Consider the following 20,302-nt stretch of genomic DNA (forward strand, 5'->3'; position numbering starts at 1 on the left):
CCCACAGTTCAAAGACATGCAGTTGTTGGGGTTAGGTTAATTTGATTCTAAATTGCCAATAGGTGTGAATGTTATCTGTCTCTCTGAGTTAGCCCTGGATCAAGGCGCACACTGCCTCTCACCTCATGGAATCAGCTCCAGCTCCTCTGTGACTCAGATAAGCGGAAGAGGGAGGATGAATGGAAGCAATGAATAAATTCTGGCACATTAACTGTAGTGTATTATTACAAAGGCGTACATTTCTCGTCAGTCTCAACTGAAGTTAAACAACCTTTTTCTGGGTTCCAGATGTTGGAGGAAAACATTTTCAGTTTTGTGAAGAATGAGCTGAAAAAGATCCAGAACATTCTGAGTCCAGGTTACCCCAAAAATGCAGAGAATCTGAAGGAAAATGAGGAGGTGTTGGAATCTGACGAGGAGGGGAGGAAGAGTACCAGCGAGTCATTTCTGAGAATTACAGTGGATTTCCTGAAGCGAATGAAGCAGCAAGAGTTGGCTGACCGTCTGCAGTGTAGTAAGAGAATTTTAACACAATGGAAAGCAGAAAAAGAAGCAACAGAAAAAGTTGACATTTCAAACTCTGTTTGTATAGATTCTACGCATCTCCATCACATCTATGAAGTTTTCTGGCAGAATAGATTTAATGGAGTGTGTTTAAAAAAAAAGAAGTTGACCTTTTATTAAGCTTTATTAACTTGTCATTGTTTTTATTTTGTAGGAATTCAGACTGCAAAGTGCCAGCGTCAAGTCAAGGCTAACCTAAAGAACAGGTTCCAGTGTGTTTTTGAGGGAATTGCTAAAGCAGGAAATGCAACTCTTCTGAATCAGATCTACACAGAGCTCTACATCACAGAGGGAGGGACTGCACAGGTTAATAATGAACATGAGGTCAGACAGATCGAAACAGCATCCAGGAAATCAGACAGACCAGAAACAACAATCAGACAAGAAGACATCTTTAAAATCTCACCTGTTAAAGATAAGCCAATCAGAACAGTGCTGACAAGTGGAGTGGCTGGAATTGGGAAAACAGTCCTAACACAGAAGTTCACTTTGGACTGGGCTGAAGACAAATCCAACCAGGACATCCAGTTCATGTTTCCATTCACTTTCAGAGAGCTGAATGTGCTGAAAGAGAAAAAGTTCAGCTTGGTGGAACTTGTTCATCACTTCTTTCCTGAATCCAAAGAAGAAGATAGCGGCAGCTTTGAAGACTTCCAGGTTTTGTTCATCTTTGATGGTCTGGATGAGTGTCGACTTCCTCTGGACTTCCACAAAACTGAGACCCTGACTGATGTTACAGAGTCCACCTCAGTGGATGTGCTGCTGATAAACCTCATCAGGAGGAACCTGCTTCCTTCTGCACGCATCTGGATAACCACAAGACCAGCAGCAGCCAGTCAGATCCCTCCTGACTGTGTTGACATGGTGACAGAGGTCAGAGGATTCACTGACCCACAGAAGGAGGAGTACTTTAGGAAGAGATTCAGAGATGAAGAAAAATCAAACAGGATCATCTCCCACATCAAGACATCACGAAGCCTGCATATCATGTGCCACATCCCAGTCTTCTGCTGGATCACTGCTACAGTTCTGGAAGATGTGCTAAAAACCAGAGAGGGAGGACAGCTACCCAAGACCCTGACTGAGATGTACATCCACTTCCTGGTGGTTCAGGCCAAAGTGAATAATGTGAAGTATGAAGAAGGAGCTGAAACAGATCCACACTGGAATAAAAAGAGTCGGAAGATGATCAAGTCTCTAGGGAAAATGGCTTTTGATCAGCTGCAGAAAGGAAACCTGATCTTCTATGAATCAGACCTGATAGAGTGTGGCATCAATATCACGGCAGCCTCAGTGTACTCAGGAGTGTTCACACAGATCTTTAAAGAGGAGAGAGGACTGTACCAGGACAAGGTGTTCTGCTTCATCCATCTGAGTGTTCAGGAGTTTCTGGCTGCTCTTCATGTCCATCTGACCTTCATCAACTCTGGAGTCAACCTGCTGAGAGAACAACAAACAACATCTCTGCTGTCTAAAGTAAGACCCAAATCTAAACTCAAACATCTCCATGAGAGTGCTGTGGACAAAGCCCTAAAGAGTCCAAAAGGTCACCTGGACTTGCTCCTGCGCTTCCTCCTGGGTCTTTCCCTGCAAACAAATCAGACTCTTTTACAGGGTCTACTGAGACAGACAGGAAGTAGCTCACAAACCAATCAGGAAACAGCCCAATACATCAAGAAGATCAGTGAGAATCTGTCTGCAGAGAAAAGCATCAATCTGTTCCACTGTCTCAATGAGCTGAATGATCATTCTCTAGTGGAGGAGATCCAAAAGTCCCTGAGTTCAGGACGTCTCCCCACAGAAAAATTGTCTCCTTCTCAGTGGTCAGCTCTGGTCTTCATCTTATTGTCTTCTGAAAAAGAACTTGAAGTGTTTGATCTGAAGAAATACTCTGCTTCAGATGAGGCTCTTGTAAATCTCCTGCCAGTCATCAAAGCTTCCAACAGAGCTCTGTAGGTGGATCTGTGAATAGGTCAAGGAAATTGGATATTTTTTATTTTGTATGACTTAAATAAATCACTTTGTCTTCATTGGCAATTGTTCCCCAGGCTCAACAGATGCAACCTTTCAGAGAGAAGCTGTGAAACTCTATCTTCAGTTTTTAGCTCTCAGCCTTCTGGTCTCAGAGAGTTGGACCTAAGTAACAACAACCTGAAGGATTCCGGATTGAAGCCGCTATCTGATGGACTGCAGAGTCTTCACTGCAAACTAGAAACACTCCGGTAAGGATACAATTAATTAATGTTTAGATTTTGACTTATTTTAAAGGTTTTTCTTTAATGTTGTGTGATTTAATCATGATTCAATCTCAGTCTGTCAGGTTGTCTGGTAACAGAAAAAGGTTGCGCTCCTTTGGCCTCAGCTCTTCGTTCCAACTCATCCCATTTGAGAAAGCTTGAGCTAAGCAACAACAATCTCAAAGATTTTGGAGTACAGCAGCTTTCGATGGCACTTGAGAGTCCTCACTGTAAAATTGAATCTCTGAGGTCAGAATATAGCCAACTAATGCTCGTGTGAAAATGTCCAAATGTTGAAATGGGTGGCCAACATCTGTTTTTTGTTGTTTTTGTTGGGTTGTTTTTTTTTTTGTTTTTTTTTATTCTTTGTTTTTAACTTCATGACCTCTATTTATCCAGTTTGTCAGGTTGTCAGGTCACAAATGAAGGCTGTGGTTGTTTAGCTTCAGCTATTAGCTCCAATCATTCTCATCTACGAAATCTGGACCTGAGCAACAACAATCTGCTGGATTTAGGAGTCAAGCTGCTTTCCGCTGGACTAAAAAGTCCACACTGTAAAATGGAAACTCTGAGGTCAGAATACAACTGTCTTAAATCAATCTTAATGTTCATCCAATGGTGCAGATGGTCAATAAGTGTAGGTTTTTCTTTACTTTCTGCTTGAATTTTGTTTTTACTAACTCTAGTCTATCAGGTTGTCTGGTAACAGACGAAGGGTTTGCTTCTCTGGCCTCAGCTCTTAGTTCTAACCCGTCTCACCTGAGAGAGCTGGATCTGAGTTACAATCATCCAGGACACTTAGGAGTGGAACAGCTATGGGCTGGAGTAAAGGATTCACACTGGAGACTTGATGTTCTCAGGTACAGGAATATGACAAGATCTTAAAATTTCTTTTCACAGATGAACCACAGAGGTTTCCGAAGAATGAATCTACATCACATAAGAAGTTTATACTTTTCACATTTTTTGCGTAATATATTTCTTCTGAATAGATTGGTTAATGGTCATAATTATGTGCAACATGCATCTATAATGCAGAGTATTCTTTTGTGAACTTTGTCAATAATCCAGTGAAATACACTGGATTATTATCATGATACGGTTATAAGCAACACAAGCAGGTTTCAAAAAAATGTAAAATGGAAACTGAGGTCAGGGTACAGATGTCTGTTAAATCACTCTTTATGTTCATGATGGTGCTGATGGTCATCCCAACTCTTCTTTCATCCAGGGTGGAGCATGGTGGAGCACACAGGTTGAAACCTGATGTTAGGAAGTGTAAGTTTGATTGCTGAAAAAAAGCCACCTGTCAGTTTGTCTTTAAACCCTATCTTTAAATGATATTTTTGTTAGTTATTATTATGTCTCCTCTCTTCTTCCATCAGATTTCTTTGAACTTGAACTGGACACAAACTCAGTAAACAGGAAGCTCAAACTTGCTAACAACAACAGGAAGGTGATAGTGGGAGCGGAACAGTCGTATCCTGATCATCCAGACAGATTTGATACCTGCTCTCAGCTGCTGTGTAGAAATGCTCTAACTGGTCGCTGTTACTGGGAGGTCGAGTGGAGTGGGGGGGTCTTTATAGCAGTAAGTTACAGAGGAATCAGTAGAAAAGCAGATAGGACCGACTGCAGGTTTGGCTGGAATGATCAGTCCTGGAGTCTGAGCTGCTCTGATGGTGGTTACTCTGTGTGGCACAATAACCGGGAAACATCCATCTCCTCCTCCCTCATCAAGAGCAGAGTAGGGGTGTATGTGGACTGTCCTGCTGGCACTCTGTCTTTCTATACAGTCTCCTCTGACACTCTGATTCACCTCCACACCTTCAGCACCACATTCACTGAAAGTCTGTACGCTGGGTTTAGACTTAGGTCATATGACTCCTCAGTGTCTCTGTGTTCTGTGTAAGAGTCTGTGGGAAATGACCGCAGCTTCAGATAATGTTGATGATGCATGATGGTTCACTTGGGTTTCCACTTGCGCTCTGTCATCTTCCGTATCGACGCTGGAAGACCAGCTCAACACTAACTGCATATCTTAGATAAGAGGAAATTACTAGAAGTAGTCTTACCATTACTAACATCTAGCAATCAAAAAGAAGATGGTCATTGTAAAAGTATTAATCTTCAGGAACTAATAGTCAAAACACAAATTTTAAAATGAAACAATAATAAAAGGCAGGCAATAGATAATAATAGATGACAACATACCATGACCTTACATACGACGTACCAAAAAAGCTGAATGAATCTTGAACTACAACAAATTCTTCACCCAAACAGACACATCAATGACATCAGTGATATGTCTGTTTAAGTGTCTGTTTGGTTTGGTGAGGGTTAAGCATCAGAGTTACCTTTGACTGAAAAAGTTTAAAAATCAAAAATCAATGATTCATCACTGACAGACATAATTATTCAATACTGCTAGCTCACATGAAATAATTCATGTGTGCACTACTACAGACTTCACAACTGACTCTAACGTGGCTCTGACATTGTAACATTAAAACAGTGTTAGGAGATCTATTTCTGTGAGACCAGGTTTTTTTGTGCATCAGCACAGATGCTTATTAGAGGTACCTGCTTCCGTTAGAGAAATGTGAGCCTTTTTTAAAGTCTGCCATTGTTTCTACACTACCCGTTGTTGTGAGAGCCTTCAGCTGCCACACAGTCCACACAGCATTGCAATAATGGCAACCATCACACAGAGGGAGGATGTATCCAATTTATCATGTTTATATTATTCACTCTCATTTTTTTTCTCTTTGCTGCAGAGATGTAACAGTGTGACATCTGTCGCTATCCAGCTTTTCTATTACTGAAGTCGAATTCATTCGTTAAAATCCAAATAAGCACTTAACACTTTGAATTGTGGGATTTGTTTTCTTTTCCAAAAGGTATATTAGTGTATCCTCTTGTAAAGGAAGCATCAAAGTGCAGATACCTTTGTGTTGGTCCACTCCCACTCTGTGAGTTGTCTTTACTTAGAGACCTGCAGCAATAAATGCACTTCTATGTGATTTATGACTGATTTTGAAAAGTGCTTTATTGTTTTTTTATGTTAATTTTACTGTTATAGACACTGTCCCTGTGTCCTCCAGTCTGTGAATCGTAAAATGTTTCAGGACGACAGAGGACACTTGTAGGAGGAGCTATAATCAAGGACACGTACACTTTGCATAATTGTTTTTAACCTTGAACACATAAAAGAAGCAGCCAAACCCCGGCCATGATGAGAGTGTCCCTTATTTTTTATACATTATTCTCTCTCCTCACCCCCAACTGGCTGCAGCAGATGGCCGCCCCTCTGCGAGCCTGTTTCTTCCTGTTAAAAGCAAGCATTTCCTTCCCACTGCCGCCAAAGTGCTTGCTCGTAAATTGTTGGCATTTTATCTGCATTGTTGTAGGGTCTTTGCCTTACATTATCAAGCACCTTGGGGCAGCTGTTGCTGTGATTCGGTGCTATATAAATAAAAGTGAACTGAATTAAATTGAATTTTTATTTTTGTCATTTTACGTGATCTGCCCTTCATTCTTTCTCACTGTGAAATTTTAAAAATGCACAGCCTGTTGTTTTAATTTAAAGTAGTTCCATTAAAAAATATTGGACACTTTTATGCCTGTGAGACATTAATAAAGCATTAGTGGGATGGACTCTGGCTTTTCTTTTTCCCTACTCTTACCTTGACTTCTCCCCCGTCTCCTGCCTGTGGCCCAGGAATCAACCATAGGTCTCCATGCTGAAGATGTCTCATTTTCTAAAATGGATCTGTCAGAGGGACAATAGCTGATGCTGACAGGTGTGTATAGATGTATTTTTAAAGTATAAACAAATAGAGCAATAAAGTCAAACTCAATTATGAGCTGTCCCTCGGAGAAGGGCTCATCTCAGACTCATGTAAAACTAAAGAAACTAACCTTGAAGGCTTTCCTATGATTCCTGTCATGTGAAACTTTATTTTTTTAGGAGATAAAACTGTTCAGATTTAGGTCACATAACTTCCAGACTATTTTCACGGCCAGAAGCCGTCACTGTGGAATGCACTGAATATTGATCCAAAATCACAGGAAGATTCGGCTGATCCAGAGTTTCAGTCTCACTGTCACAGAAAACACGGAGGATCATCCAAATCTTAGCACTTGGTTCCTCCTATGCCGGGCGGCGCATCGGGCAGCTAGTGATCTCCATAACTCTGCCATTGCCGGTCCCAAGCCCGGATGATAAAGGAGGAGGGTTGGGCGTGGGGCTAGCAACCCCACCCTGTAAAAACTCCAAACATCCAAATCTAACCTCAGTATTTAGGCTTCTGAAGTTCAGGCTCATTAACTTTATGAAGGAAACATACTTTGTTCTTGCGATCTGGACCTACTTGTCCCACTGATCCAGCACTGAAGCCATGTACACTGTGCTCGGAGACCTCTGGGGAGTTTGTCTCCGTCGGTCTTAAACTCTAAATCTCTGCTTTATAATCTGCGCAGGAAGAGGGGGCGTGTCTCTTTACTTTACCTTCTTCCGCATTTATACATCCGGGTCATGCACGTGTTTTTCCGGTGACACGAGACATAAACAAACGGCACGCGGCGGGTGTACGTGGGTTAAGTCCGGATTGTGAGTCTTACCAGTAACAAACAGATCCCGGATGCAGTTGGAGAGGCGGTTAGCATGGTGAAGTGTGTGGTTTCTGGGTGTCCGAACCGCGTAGCTCACTACACCCGGGGGGCCTTCCAGCCACCCCCCAAGAGGTTCTTCAGCTTCCCCAAAGACCCGACTCGGGTCCAGGTACGAGCTCCGCTGTGTGTCCGCTGGCTTTGTATGAAGGAGGTTTACTTTGAAAAAAGTATTTTATTATCCTGAAAAAATTTCCAAAACATTCAAAGACTTTTCCAAACCTTTCCTTCTAAACCATGAAAATGTTTTAATGGATTGCATGTATATAGCGCTTTTCGAGAACCTCAAAGCGCTGTACAATTCCACTATTCATTCACTCTCACATTCACACACTGGTGGACGCAAGCTACAGCTGTGGCCACAGCTGCCCTGGGGCAGACTGACTGACTGAGTTTTCAAACTCAGTTTGCAAACATTCCCAGGCTCACGTTATTACGTCTTTGTTTTTAGTTTTAAAGTAAAGAAATGGTTTGGAAACTTTTTTTAAAAACACATGAAAACCAAACTGAGTGACGTCAGCAAGTAAAAGTAAGTAAGTGAGTAAAATTTTATTTATATAGCACCTTTCAAGATAAAAATCACAAAGTGCTTCACATAAGCTAAAACATAAAAAAATCAACCAAAAAGCAACCGTTGCTGTTTGCTCTCATGAAACACTGATTAAAAATTCAAATTCAAATTTTATTTGTCACGTACACAATCATACACAGTACGATATGTAGTGAAATGCTTGGACAACTGCTCGTGACCTAAAGAAAACAAAAAAGGAAAAGGCAAAATCATAAGATAGGAAATTAATATGAAGAATTAAAAAGGGTAAATTTAACTAGGAAGGAATAAAATATAAATTAAGGTTAAAAATGAAATAACTGTACAACACAAATTAGAATGAAGGGTAAATTTAACTGGGAAAGAATAAGATAAAATATATAAATTAAAGTTGAAAATAAAATAACTGTACAACAAAATACACAATATAGAACTATATAAGAATGTATGAAGAAATATAAATAAATATATACACAATAACAGCAGCTGTACAAGTATTAACTGGAAATGAAGAATATAATGTCCAGTGTTGTGCAATCCACATTATGTCTTGTACAGTGCAGATATGCTTAAAGTGATTTAAGTGATGACGTGAAAACAATGTCCAGAATGTCCAGTGTGTGTGTAAGAACTGTATGTGTGGGTCAGTACTGTGTGGTGTGATTGAGAAACCGTATCGCCTGCGGGAAGAAGCTCCTCCTCAGTCTCTCTGTGTTGGTCTTCAGGGAGCGGAATCGCTTTCCTGACCTCAACAGAGAGAACAGTCTGTTGTTGGGATGGCTGAGGTCCTTCACGATCTTCCTGGCCTTGGTCCAGCACCGCCTGCTGTAGATTGAGTGCAAGTCAGGGAGCTCGGAGCGGATGGTGCGCTCAGCTGATCGCACAACCCTCTGTAGAGCTCGTCTGTCCTGCATGGTGCTGTTCCCGAACCAGGTTAAGATGTTTCCCGTCAGGATGCTCTCTATGGTGCAGGAGTAAAAGTTCCTGAGCACCTTGGAGGGCAGTTGGAAGTCTCTCAAGCGTCTGAGGTGGTAGAGACGCTGACGGGCCTTTTTCACCACGGTGTTGATGTGACAGGACCATGACAGGTCCTGCGTGATGTGAACTCCGAGGTATTTGAAGCTGTCCACTCTCTCCACTGGGCACTCGTTGATGACGGGGGTCTGGTAGTTCCTCTCCTGCTTAGTGCTGAAGTCCACTATCAGCTCCTTTGTCTTACTGACATTTAGAAGGAGGTTGTTCCTCTGGCACCAGTTCTCCAGATTCCTAATCTCCTTCAGGTAGGCCGTCTCGTTGTTATCAGAGATCAGGCCCACCACGACGGTGTCGTCAGCAAACTTGATGATGGTGGTGGAGCTGGTAGTGGCCACACAGTCATATGTGTACAAAGAGTACAGCAGGGGGCTCAGGACACACCCCTGGGGGGCTCCAGTGCTGAGAGTGGTGGAGGCTGAGACATGTCCGCCATCCTTACTGCCTGTGGTCTGCCAGTTAGGAAGTTGGAGATCCACTGACACATAGATGAGCTGAGTCCCAGATGCTCCAGCTTGGTGGTGAGTGTGGAGGGAATTATGGTGTTAAATGCAGAGCTGTAGTCTATGAAGAGCATTTTAACATAATTCCCCCTTCTAGTGTCCAAGTGAGTGAGTGAGTGATGTGTGGAGGAGATGAGAGATGGCATCGTCTGTGGAACGATTTGGACGGTAAGCGAACTGTAGTGGGTCCAGTGTGTCTGGTAGTGAAGAAATGATGAAGTCTCTGACCAGGCCTTCAAAGCACTTCATCACTACTGAGGTGAGGGCTACAGGGCGATAGTCATTGAGAGAAGCAGGGTGGGGTTTCTTCGGGACAGGAACAATGATGGACTCTTTGAAGCATGTGGGGATCACTGACTGAGATAAAGAGATGTTGAATATCTCAGTGAACACAGGAGCTAGCTGGTATGCGCAGTCTCTTAGGATACGACCTAGGATGCCGTCTGGTCCTGCTGCTTTCCTGGTGTTCACTCTTTTGAAGGCTCTCCTTACTTCATGCTCGGAGATGACGAGCACGTTTCCGGTGCTGGCAGTATCTTCCTGTCTGCAGCCGTTAGCGCTGCTAGCACTAGCATTGTTGGAGTCCTTAGCTGCAGCCTCGAAGCGAGCATAGAAAGTGTTCAGCTCATCTGCCAGAGTCACGGCCGCGTTCGTCATACCGGTTGTTGGTGCTTTATAGTCCGTTATTGTCCTTAGTCCCTGCCACAGGCTCCTAGAGTCACTCTGTTGCAGTTGTGACTCTAGTTTCCTCCCGTAGCGCTGCTTCGCCTCTTTCACCGCCCTCCGCACGTTATATGACGCGGCTTTGTACGGGTCCATGTCCCCCGTCGTGAGTCCCGTGTTGTAGGCAGCGGTGCGGGATCTCAGAGCGTCGCGGATGGTTTTATCCACCCACGGCTTCTGGTTGGGAAACGTTGTGACAGTCTTTGTCTCCACGGTATCATCCGCTAGTTTCCCGATGAATCCCACAACCGCTTCCGTAAACACGTTGACATCATTATCGGAGCTGTTTCTGAACATGCCCCAGTCTGCGTCATCGAGTGCGTCCTGTAAAGCGGCCACCGATCGATCCGTCCAGCGCGCGACCTTCCTCTGAACCGGAACTTCCTGTTTCAGCCTTTGTTTGTATTTTGGCACGAGGAAGATGGCGGCGTGATCAAATTTGCCAAATTTGCCAAATTAGTTCATGGACCAAACCATGAACTAATAATGCTGGTTTTTAATTTCATTAGAGATGAGTTATTGTGATTCTGAGGGCGTGCGGCAGCAGGCAGATGGAATAAAAGATGAAATAGGCGTTAGAACTTTGGTGTAGGTCATGAAATCACTGTGTTGAGGTGTGGTGCAGTTTCCCCTGCAGTGCCTCATGTGGGGTGATCAGGTCCAACTGACCTGCAGTAACTCTGGCGGCTATGCTCAGGTTTGGCTGGCCGCCCTGAGGGAGACGCACAGGCAGGACACTGGAGAGGACCTTTTAATCTGTGAAGACCACTTCCTGCCGGAGGATATCTGCAGAAAGGGAGTCACCAGTGATGCCATTCCGCTCATGCCCCCTTGCCTGGATGGGCAGCTGGGTCTGCTCAGTGCCTGGGAGGTCGATTCCTCTGAGGAAGACGAGCAGTGGCACGCCGGAGGCTGCAGTAACGACAGAGAGGAAGATGAATTTAGAGAGGAACGTCCAACTGCACCGAATCCACAGCAACAGGTGGGAGTCTGTTCTGATTTGGTTAGTTGTGATTTTTCAGAAACTGCTGAGGTTGAACTGAAGGTCTCTGTGGATAGCTGCGTGCTTTGGACAAACTGCACACACGCAGCACATGTGCAGAAAAATGACAGCAGCTTCACTGTTAGTTGGACATGAAGAGGAATGAGCAGCGTGTTGACGTGTGCTGAAACATTTCTCTGATAATAATTAGCTAATATTTTAAGAAAATGAATCATCTTTAAAGCTGTGAAATAAAAAGTATGTCGGAAACTCTCTAATGAGATTTACTGCTGTTCTTTCATAAATCTGGTTCAACTCAATCACCAAATTAGAAAGGTCAATTAACTAAAAGAAAAACTAAAGTAAATACAGCAAAAACAGAAGTGGCCCTAAAATTGAGCCCTGTGGGACGCCTAATGACAGAGAAGCAGAAGACAATTCAGAACCGAGAAGGATGGTGGAGAAAGTTCTGTTTGCTAAGTGTGACCTAAACGAATTAAGTGCAGTGCCACCAATGCCCACTAGATCATTTAATCAAGATAGTAGACTATTGTAGTCTACTGTGTCAAAGGCAGCTGTTAGGTGAAGCAAGACCAGAACAATGTGGTTACCAGAATCACATGCCAGAAGCATGCAGTTAAAGAGCATTAGTGCACGGGCACCAAGCAGGCATCAACAGGATCCAGGGGTCGCTCAGACAGACACAAAATTCTTAGGAACAATCCGTGCGCTGTTCGGAAAACAGGAGAAAAATTCCTTGGTGAAACTTCAGCTTCACTGACCATTTCATTTACAGTGGCAGCAATGACACAGAGACTTGGTTTCATGAATGACATGGGTCACAAAAGCAGAGCGACACATGAGCAGCCCTGTCACACTGGTGCCATTATTCCAGCCAAATTCAAAGTCATCAACATGAGTCAAGCATTAAAAGCCGAGGCTCATTCATCAATCATCTGGTTTCCATTTTTTTCTTGCTCAGCCATCATCTTTTACACATAAATAAACTGCCCCTCAGTAGGCTTCCAGAGGATGGCTAATCAATGAAAAGTAGTACAGTAGTGCAGCTTTAAAGCGATAGGAGCTAAAAAAAAAAAAAAAAAAAAGCTGCTGCAGAGGATGAACATGTCAGTCATGCAAAGCTGCCCTAGTGAGAAACATTGGCCCTGATCTTGACTCTAATGTGATTCGATTGATTCATTTTATAGTTTCTGTTTTCCAGGGTCCGGGCTGGGATTGGGACGACAATATCAGGTAACTTACGTCTCTGTGTTTTGTGTTGTCTGTTAATTAAAAAGTTCTAACTGCCTCTCGCAGCTTGTTAGTTCAGCACAGTCTCAAATGCAGTCTTCTTTTCTTCTGCAGTGCTTCCCTCCAGCAGAGCATCAAGCGCGGTGAGTCTTAGTATTCTACTCATTTCTAATCCTGGACTCTACTGCAGTACCTTTGAATGATTGTTACTGAATCAGACACAGTTTTGGTGAAAGCTCGGCACTGTGAAGCAAACGGCTCCGTTGTGTTCAGGCAAACCTCTGGGCTCGTTGACTCGCGGTTTCCTGGAGCTGCTGCTGGCAGCTCCTGATGGCTCCCTGGACATCAGGCAGGTGGCAGCGAACCTGCAGACCTCCGTGCAGCAAGTGCACGCCATCGCCAGGGTCCTGGACGGCATCAGCCTCATCCAGAGAGAGTCGGCCCACAAGATCAAGTGGATGTGAGTCCTGAACGAGAGCATGATGGATGTGTTAGGATCTGCCTCACTATCTTTTTCCATAAATTAAGTTTTTATGTGATTCTAATTTTCCTCCAGTCAAATTTGTGCAGGTTTGTTCTGCAGTGCAGTTTTTGTTTGAGTGCCTCTCACTGATAAACAGCAGGTTTGGAGGGAAGTTAATCATCTTCAGGTTAAATTGCAGGTTAAACGCAGCCTGCAAGGAGACTGTGAGAGCAGCTGAAGATGTTTTTTCCAGTTCGGGTTAGGAGTCGGTAGTTCCTCTTTTAGCATGAACCTTCTCTGTGTGCAGAGGTTGGAGCTCCATCTCCAGCTTCCTGTGGAGGAACCAGCAGAAGTTCCATAGAGAGATTCAGAAGCTGAAGCTGGTGGAGGAAGCGCTGGACGGCTTCATCAGAAGCTGTGCCCAGCAGCTTTTCAGCCTTACGGACAACGTGGAAAACTCTTCATATCCTTCCATGTGGGACTGAGGTCAGAGGTCACCCCTCTCAGAGGCCGTCAGCCTTTCGACAGGCCACCGTCCTCCAGCTCCTCATGCGAGCTCCAAACATGTGCCGAGTCCGGCCCAGGGTCTCCTGTTGAGCCCATTTTCCTGGATTATTATGGTATTTTAAGAAAGTAGTAGGATTAGCATTCTCGATTTCTTTCTTGTTAGCTGAAAGAGTCATCTCCAGAAATATGAAAATAATAATGCAGAGATCCTGGGTTCAGTGAAACTGCAGGAAAAATCTATAATAAGTCTGAGAATCAGTCACATTGCTCAGCATCAGGTATATAAAAGTGCCTTAAGTCTACAGATTTTTGCTCTTTTCTTTAAAGTGAGAAGTTTTCTTTAACCCTTTTTTACGCTTGCCTATGTGACGTTCGAGGACATCAGTCGACTTGGAGTGTACCGGGATCAGACGGCCATCATTGTCAAAGCTCCCGAGGACACTAAGCTGGACGTTCCTGCTCCCACAGAGGTGATGCAGAGTTCAGACGGCCACGTCTCTGCTGCCTCAGTCATTTATAAGTGTGTCTGTGTTTCTTTAGGAGAGCGTTCAACTCTGGCTGAAGGCAGTGAAAGGTCCCATCTTGGTGATGACCTGTGAGGTTGGCTCTGACAATGCTGTGACCTCTGACCCCATGCAGAGGATTACCTCATTTTTAACTCTGAACGAGAGCCGCATCAGGACGACGGAGCTGCACGAAAGTATGAAAAGAAACCCTTGCTTTTTCTTTTGGCTCCGATGTTGAAAAAGAATCTGTCAAAAAATTCCAGATCACCTCTAAAGGTTAATGACTAAACCCCAGCCACCTCTGGTTAAAGTTTCCATGCACATCTGTCCAGAACTTTTTTTTGTCTGCCGTGCGAACAAACAGCAATCGGCCATTTGGCATTAGAGATGGACCGATCCGATATTACGTATCGGTATCGGTCCGATACTGACCTAAATTACTGGATCGGATATCGGAGAAAAATAAAAAATGTAATCCGATCCATTAAATATCACGAAAGCACCTCACAAAACTTGCAACACGCCGTAACTCACCTCAGAACGTTAGCACGTCGGAGCAGTATGCATCACGTGATAGAGCGGCTGTGGCATGCGGGACCTGTCGGTGGTCTGGATAGCATTTGGAGCTTCACTAGCAACCCGGCATTTCATCTCCGACAAAGTTATCCCCGAGAGAAGTAAAGCAAGTGTGTAAGTCCATCTCTGAATGTTTGTAAAGCATTCCTGCGTTAAGCTTAACAAGCGACTGCCTCTCCTGCTGCTACTTCAATCATGAAACTGCTTAATGATCAGCTGATCGGCTTTTCTGTCGCGAGTCCGTGTCTCTAGTTTGCTTTTGGCCCATTTTGCACCAGAAAGAGGAAACCAGCGGCTGAACAACAGCAGCACGTTTAAGCTTGATCAGCTGTTGTTAGAATGTATTTAATATTACTTTCTACTCCAGGATCTTTTTCTACGTAGCTGATGCTGGTAACTGTGCAGGGACGGATCTAGCAAAGTTTAGCCAGGGGGGCCGATAGGGCATTAACAGGGAAAAGGGGGCACAAAGACATACTTTTCTTTCTTATTCTCATTTAAAATGTCTAGCTTTTAATAAATAATTATCTGACACCCAAAGTTTTAATTTGATGTAAAATGAATAGAAGTCAATTACTGTATATAGTAACTGTTAAGTCTAATATACCCTAGTAAGCTATAGTACTTTTTCCTTTGGGAAGGTACCATCTGTGCAGTCTGCAATTTTGTTGAAGAAAGATGTTGAATCTATTTAATATTTCTTGAAAAAGAATTGATTTCTGTGCATTTTTTTTCACACTGCATCAAATTAAGGTTGATTACGTCGATTAAGCATCATGAGGTGGAGCGTGAGGGGTGGTTCCCTATTTTTTATTTATTTATTTTTGTTGTTGCTGGGAGTTGGAACCCTATTAGTTAGGTTGCTTAATATTTATGCTAAGTACTCTTTAAAATACCAGAATAGGGAGGATGGTGCAGGTTTAAGTTTATTAGATTGATCAGTATTGCTGAACTATGAAATATTTTTTTTTTTGCATACAGGTATAACAGAATAGCTTTAGTGTAGCTGTTGTTTTAAACTTGAGTATGAACTTATACAAAATGCAGCAAGATATTTAAAAAACAGTTTTGTTGATTAAAAAACACTATATCGGATTCATATCGGTATCGGCAGATATCCAAATTTATGATATCGGTATCGGACATAAAAAAGTGGTATCGTGCCATCTTTATTTGGCATCAGTGCCAACCGCGAGCACGTGAGGTCGCTGTGAATCCTGCCTTCTTTTCCTGGTGTGTTTGTTATGGAGATACTAACATCTTCACTTCAGTGTCCCTCAAAATGAAGACGTCACACAGCTATCAGCCAGTTACTTTGAAGCTGCAGTGAAAATGACTCTGCAATCCTGTTGATTGGCTCATTTGGGACGGGGGGGTGTGTCACCTGGCAGCTTGTCTCTGGTCTCATTTCTGAAGTTATTCTGTGTTTGCTGTTTTCAGGGTCACTCACTGACCTGGAGAGCCCATGAACACCAGCTGACCTCCAGGGGTGCCGGCGTGTTGCTGCATGTGTCTGATAAATGCACACAGGGAGAACATGAGGAAGTACCTGCTGACGGTGGCTCACTTTAACTCATGCTTGATGCTGTGATGACATGACAGCAGCAAGCTCCTCCTACCAGAGGAAACAGTCTGAGCACAGAAAAGGGAAAAAAACAGTTTTCATCTGGACCAATGAAACGGCTTTAACCTGCTGAGCTCAGTCTGATGCACAGTGCCTGTATTTCACTGTTTGTCTTTCTGTCCTTTGCTTTGTGTTTTTAATGTATAAATGTTTACTTCTTCATCTCACAAATACCTCAAATATACTTGGACCAATAAAGTTTTACTTTAAAGTTGTGAATCACTTCCTGTTTTCATTCATGAGGAAAAAAAAAGCTCCAACAAAAGTGTTGAGCAGCAGAAAGTCCCAATACTCTGTTCCTCCCTTTAAAATTTCCTGAAGTGCACAGCTGAAAATCAGAAGTAATAATAAAGGAGTTTTTAGTGGCATCAACTAGAATCTAGAACATACCATAAGCATTTCCAATAAAAATAAATACTTAACAAATGGTCATAATATTAATGGTTCAAAAAGAAAAACTTCATAATAAAAATAAATGTGAATTTATGTTCTGTGCTTCGGCTTTTTTATTTTACCACACATTTTGTTTTTGTCTGGAGTCTCAGGTCAGCATGAGCCACTAGCTCCTGCTGCTTTCTGCTTGTAGTAATACACAGGTACAGCAGGCAGGGGGCAGTATACTACACCTAATGTGTATTCACTTCATCTCGTGTTTCGAGCTGATTACATTTAATAATGAACTGGTTCTGATCGCATTGATCGAGTTTATAAAAAAGTTCAATCAGCTGTAAATAAATAAATACGTCATCAGTAAGAAATCCATGTTCCTCTCTCTCAGCTTTGTTTTTGCAGCTTTAGAATGTTTTAAATGACTCTCACGTGTTGCATTCATATTTGTGATCGTGTGAGTTATGAAGCTCCGAGTGTCCCAAAGGCTCGTCAGACTTGTTGCAGTTTAATTTCTTCTGTCTTAAAGACAACATTCGGGGAACAGCCTTCACCCCGCTGTGTGGACGGTGAGAGGACACAGAGCTCACCGTGGAACTGACTTTAAGAAATCTACTTGAGTCTGAAAGGGGTGGCCTGGTTACAGCACATCATCTTCCTCCTCTTCGTGTGGCTGGTCGTGGTCCAGCTGCAGGACCCCGCCCTCCTGCTGTCAGGACGGAAACACAACATGTGAGCAGAGCGGAGGAAAAGTCCAGGATCGTTCCTCGGACATAATTCTTTTTATTCCAGGACTTTACTTTGGGTGAGTTTTTGTCTTTTCTCTACTGATGTTTGTGTGGGAGTGTTCTCCCACAGCAGTGAGTCTGTAGGAGTGAGTGTTTTGTGGTGTTTTTGAGCAGAAGCTGCAGGTTTTGTGTGCTGTTCTCTCGGACAGTCCTTAAAGAAGATGACTTGTGCTTGTGTAATGTGAGCAGAGTGCTAACAGTGCGCAGCAGGTCCTGGAGGTTGGTGTGTGTGTCTGCAGACTGAAACTGGTTACATAACGTGAGTAGACATGGCATGTCCTCCTCCAGCAGCAGCTGTAAGCAGATGTTTCCTCTTTGGACTGAAACTTTACAGACATGTGACCATCAGCTCTGAGGTATACTGATGGCAGGAAAATGCATCATCAGAGCATTCTTCTCTGCTTGTGGTTTGGGATCTTTGAAATATTAAATGACTTATAATTAGTGATCATTATTCTCCAGTGAGCCTGTGGAGTAAAATGTGTTTGGGGCCTCTGCTAACCTCCTCTGTCCTCCACAGCATGCTCACTATTACTACAGTCTGTATATAAAAGATGGAGATCTGACTAAAGCAGCTGTGACACTGTATGTAGATTTCTGATTGGTTGAAAATTTGGCTTTAACTGGGTGATGAGTGACAGCAGAGATCCTCACAATGAGGAAAAAGCACAAAACTAAACTACAAATCAAAAAGCAGCATTAGCCACTCAGACAGGGCCTCCGGTGGACAATGCCCCCTGGTGGCAGTTCACAGATACCATGTGTATCACAATCATATTTACACAAACAAGGAATGTGTCATGGTGCAATCAACAATGAAAAAAATCAACATCATCTTGTACTGTTTGAAGTTTGAAACTAGCGACTAATCAGGAAAGTGTTTGCAAATACTAACTACCAGCTGAACAGCAGTGAAACTTATAAAACTATAACACAGACTGGACATAAAGAAACTTCGCCTTCAAAGTAAAAGACGTGCCTCAGTTTCAAAAGGTGCAACTTCTACTTTAAAGAAACTATGGTTTGCGTTGTTTTCAGTTTATCTACAGATTGAAGAGCAGCTGGTTGGTATTTGAAGTTCATTTGTTAGCAGTCACATGAGGTTGTGGTGGTTTTTAGCTACCGGTGGTGCCAGAGAGTCACTGACCAAGGTGTTGGCCTGTGTGACTAACCTTTGTTATCCCATCAACCATCATCAGTTATCAACCTCCAGGAACTACTTAGTTTCATATACTAATAATTAGGGATGGGTACCGGTATTGGTTCTGACATAAACGGTAGTAACCAGACCGTAAAGCAGCGCACATTTCGGTGCTTTATTTCGGTGCTTTTTTTTCCTGAGCTGTGATACACTTTAGATTCTAGCCAATCGTTTTACGTTTCCAAGGATAGTAGGCGGGCCCAGGTACATACGTTCTTTTAGAACAGAGCTACAGATTAAAAATGCCCAAGGCGAAGCGGTCAAAAGTCTGGCTGTACTTCACAGCAAAATATGCAAACTCAGCAGCAACAAGTGCTTTAAGCTGATACTGTGATACTGTGCAAAGGAGGTAACACCTCGAATCTGATGAAACACCTGGCGATGCATAACGGTTTTTTAAAAGCCGAGAAATGCACCGCATTTGATAGCTTGCTGCAAGACCTCACACCGAGCACATCTACTGCGGGTGTGGTGCCTGTTATCGGACCCGGAGTTAGCAACATCCCCCAAGAACCCGAAGAGTAGAGTCCTGGCCCCTAGCCCTGCCAGTGTAGCAGAAATGATGACGGATGATGATGGCAGCAGCAGCCGTTCTTCTCTGCTTGAGTAGCTTAATGTTGTTTGTGTGTAATTTACGTTGAGGAGGCTAACCACGTTATTAAATTAATGCATGTAAGGTGAACTAGCAAACACCGTCGTAGTTACATGCATCTGTCTTCTTGTTTGATGGCAGATACTCCCTTCACCCTGGCAAAAAAGGCTAAAATGACCAAAGAAAAAGTGGGAAACAGCTAAACATGAGAGGTTTAGGACAAAGTTTGTGTTTTTTCCATTGTTTAAGCACTGCTTCCAGCCAAGAGTGATGCCATATATGCCCTATAGCTGCAGAAAAGTCTACCATTGATATCTTTTTACAAAAAAAACAGCTGAACATGAGAGGTTTTTGGACCAATTTTGTGTTCTCCATTCTTTAAGCACCGGTTCGAGCACCGTTTGAGCACCGGCACCGTTTCAAAAGTACCGGTTTGGTACTGGTATCGGATAAAACCTAAACGATACCCATCCCTACTAATAATATAATATTATTATAATAATTTACTGGTCGATCTATATCCCTACCCTCACCTATGCTCACGAGCTGTGGATAGTGACAGAAAGAACGAGATCGCAGATACAAGCAGTGGAAATGAGCTTCCTCCAAAGGGTGTCTGGCTTCTCCCTTGGAGATAGGGTGAGGAGTTCAGCCATCAGAGCAGAGCCGCTGCTCCTCCATATCGAAAGGAGCCAGTTGAGGTGTTGTGGCATCTGACAAAGATGCCTCCTGGGTGAGGTGTTTTAGGCATGCCTCACTGGAAGGAGGTCACGCCGGAGGGATTATATCTCTCGGCTGGCCTGGGAATGCCTTGGTGTTCCCCCGACAAGCTGAATGAGGTGGCAGGGGAGAGGGAGGTCTGGGCTTCTCTCCTTAGGCTGCTGCCCCCGCGACTTGGCTCCAGATAGACGTAAGAAGATGGATGGATGGATGGATGGATGGATGGATGGATGGATGGATGGATGGATGGATGGATGGATATATTTTATAGGAAATACTAATTTTTCCCTGGTGACTGGGTTGTTGGCAGCTGGTTGCAGATCAGTCTTTAGGCTCATATGACTGGAGCCTTTTTCACTTGATCCTAGATTGCCACATGTCAAAAATATCAAACAACATAACATGTGGTTAGTGATCGCTTC

At 43.4% G+C, this 20,302-nt stretch overlaps 2 protein-coding genes and 1 long non-coding RNA gene across 4 annotated transcripts; 2 read left to right on the top strand and 1 right to left on the bottom strand.

Annotated features, from left to right (window-relative positions):
* The first annotated feature begins 251 nt into the window (after positions 1-251).
* On the top strand, positions 252-6,572 carry LOC146652816 (NACHT, LRR and PYD domains-containing protein 3-like). The gene is given in 7 exon segments (XM_085381498.1): positions 252-514; positions 719-2,786; positions 2,877-3,050; positions 3,201-3,374; positions 3,488-3,661; positions 4,033-4,079; positions 4,187-6,572. Coding segments are annotated over 7 exon segments (3,390 nt in total). The 5' UTR covers positions 252-288; the 3' UTR covers positions 4,714-6,572.
* On the bottom strand, positions 2,381-7,276 carry LOC146652817 (uncharacterized). Its single transcript, XR_014907532.1, has 3 exons — positions 6,726-7,276; positions 6,491-6,576; positions 2,381-2,526 (listed from the first exon to the last, which is right to left on the bottom strand). It is a non-coding gene; the product is annotated as an uncharacterized LOC146652817 (long non-coding RNA).
* A 64-nt stretch (positions 7,277-7,340) lies between these two features.
* LOC146652818 (transcription factor E2F6-like) lies at positions 7,341-16,407 on the top strand. 2 transcript variants are annotated; one of them, XM_085381489.1, is made up of 9 exons: positions 7,341-7,587; positions 10,981-11,265; positions 12,488-12,519; positions 12,631-12,659; positions 12,790-12,976; positions 13,287-13,441; positions 13,841-13,956; positions 14,027-14,186; positions 16,009-16,407. In XM_085381489.1, exons 1-9 carry the CDS (start codon positions 7,471-7,473, stop codon positions 16,035-16,037), a joined length of 1,110 nt encoding a protein of 369 aa, XP_085237615.1. In that variant the 5' UTR covers positions 7,341-7,470; the 3' UTR covers positions 16,038-16,407. The 2 variants fall into 2 exon arrangements, with proteins under 2 accessions (XP_085237615.1, XP_085237616.1); XM_085381490.1 differs by lacking the exon at positions 10,981-11,265.
* Positions 16,408-20,302: the final 3,895 nt, after the last annotated feature.

The sequence above is a fragment of the Rhamphochromis longiceps genome, linkage group LG15 (genome assembly GCF_057381845.1).
Source record: "Rhamphochromis longiceps isolate RC_006_pf linkage group LG15, R_longiceps_female_GT1.1, whole genome shotgun sequence".
NCBI lineage: Eukaryota > Metazoa > Chordata > Actinopteri > Cichliformes > Cichlidae > Rhamphochromis > Rhamphochromis longiceps.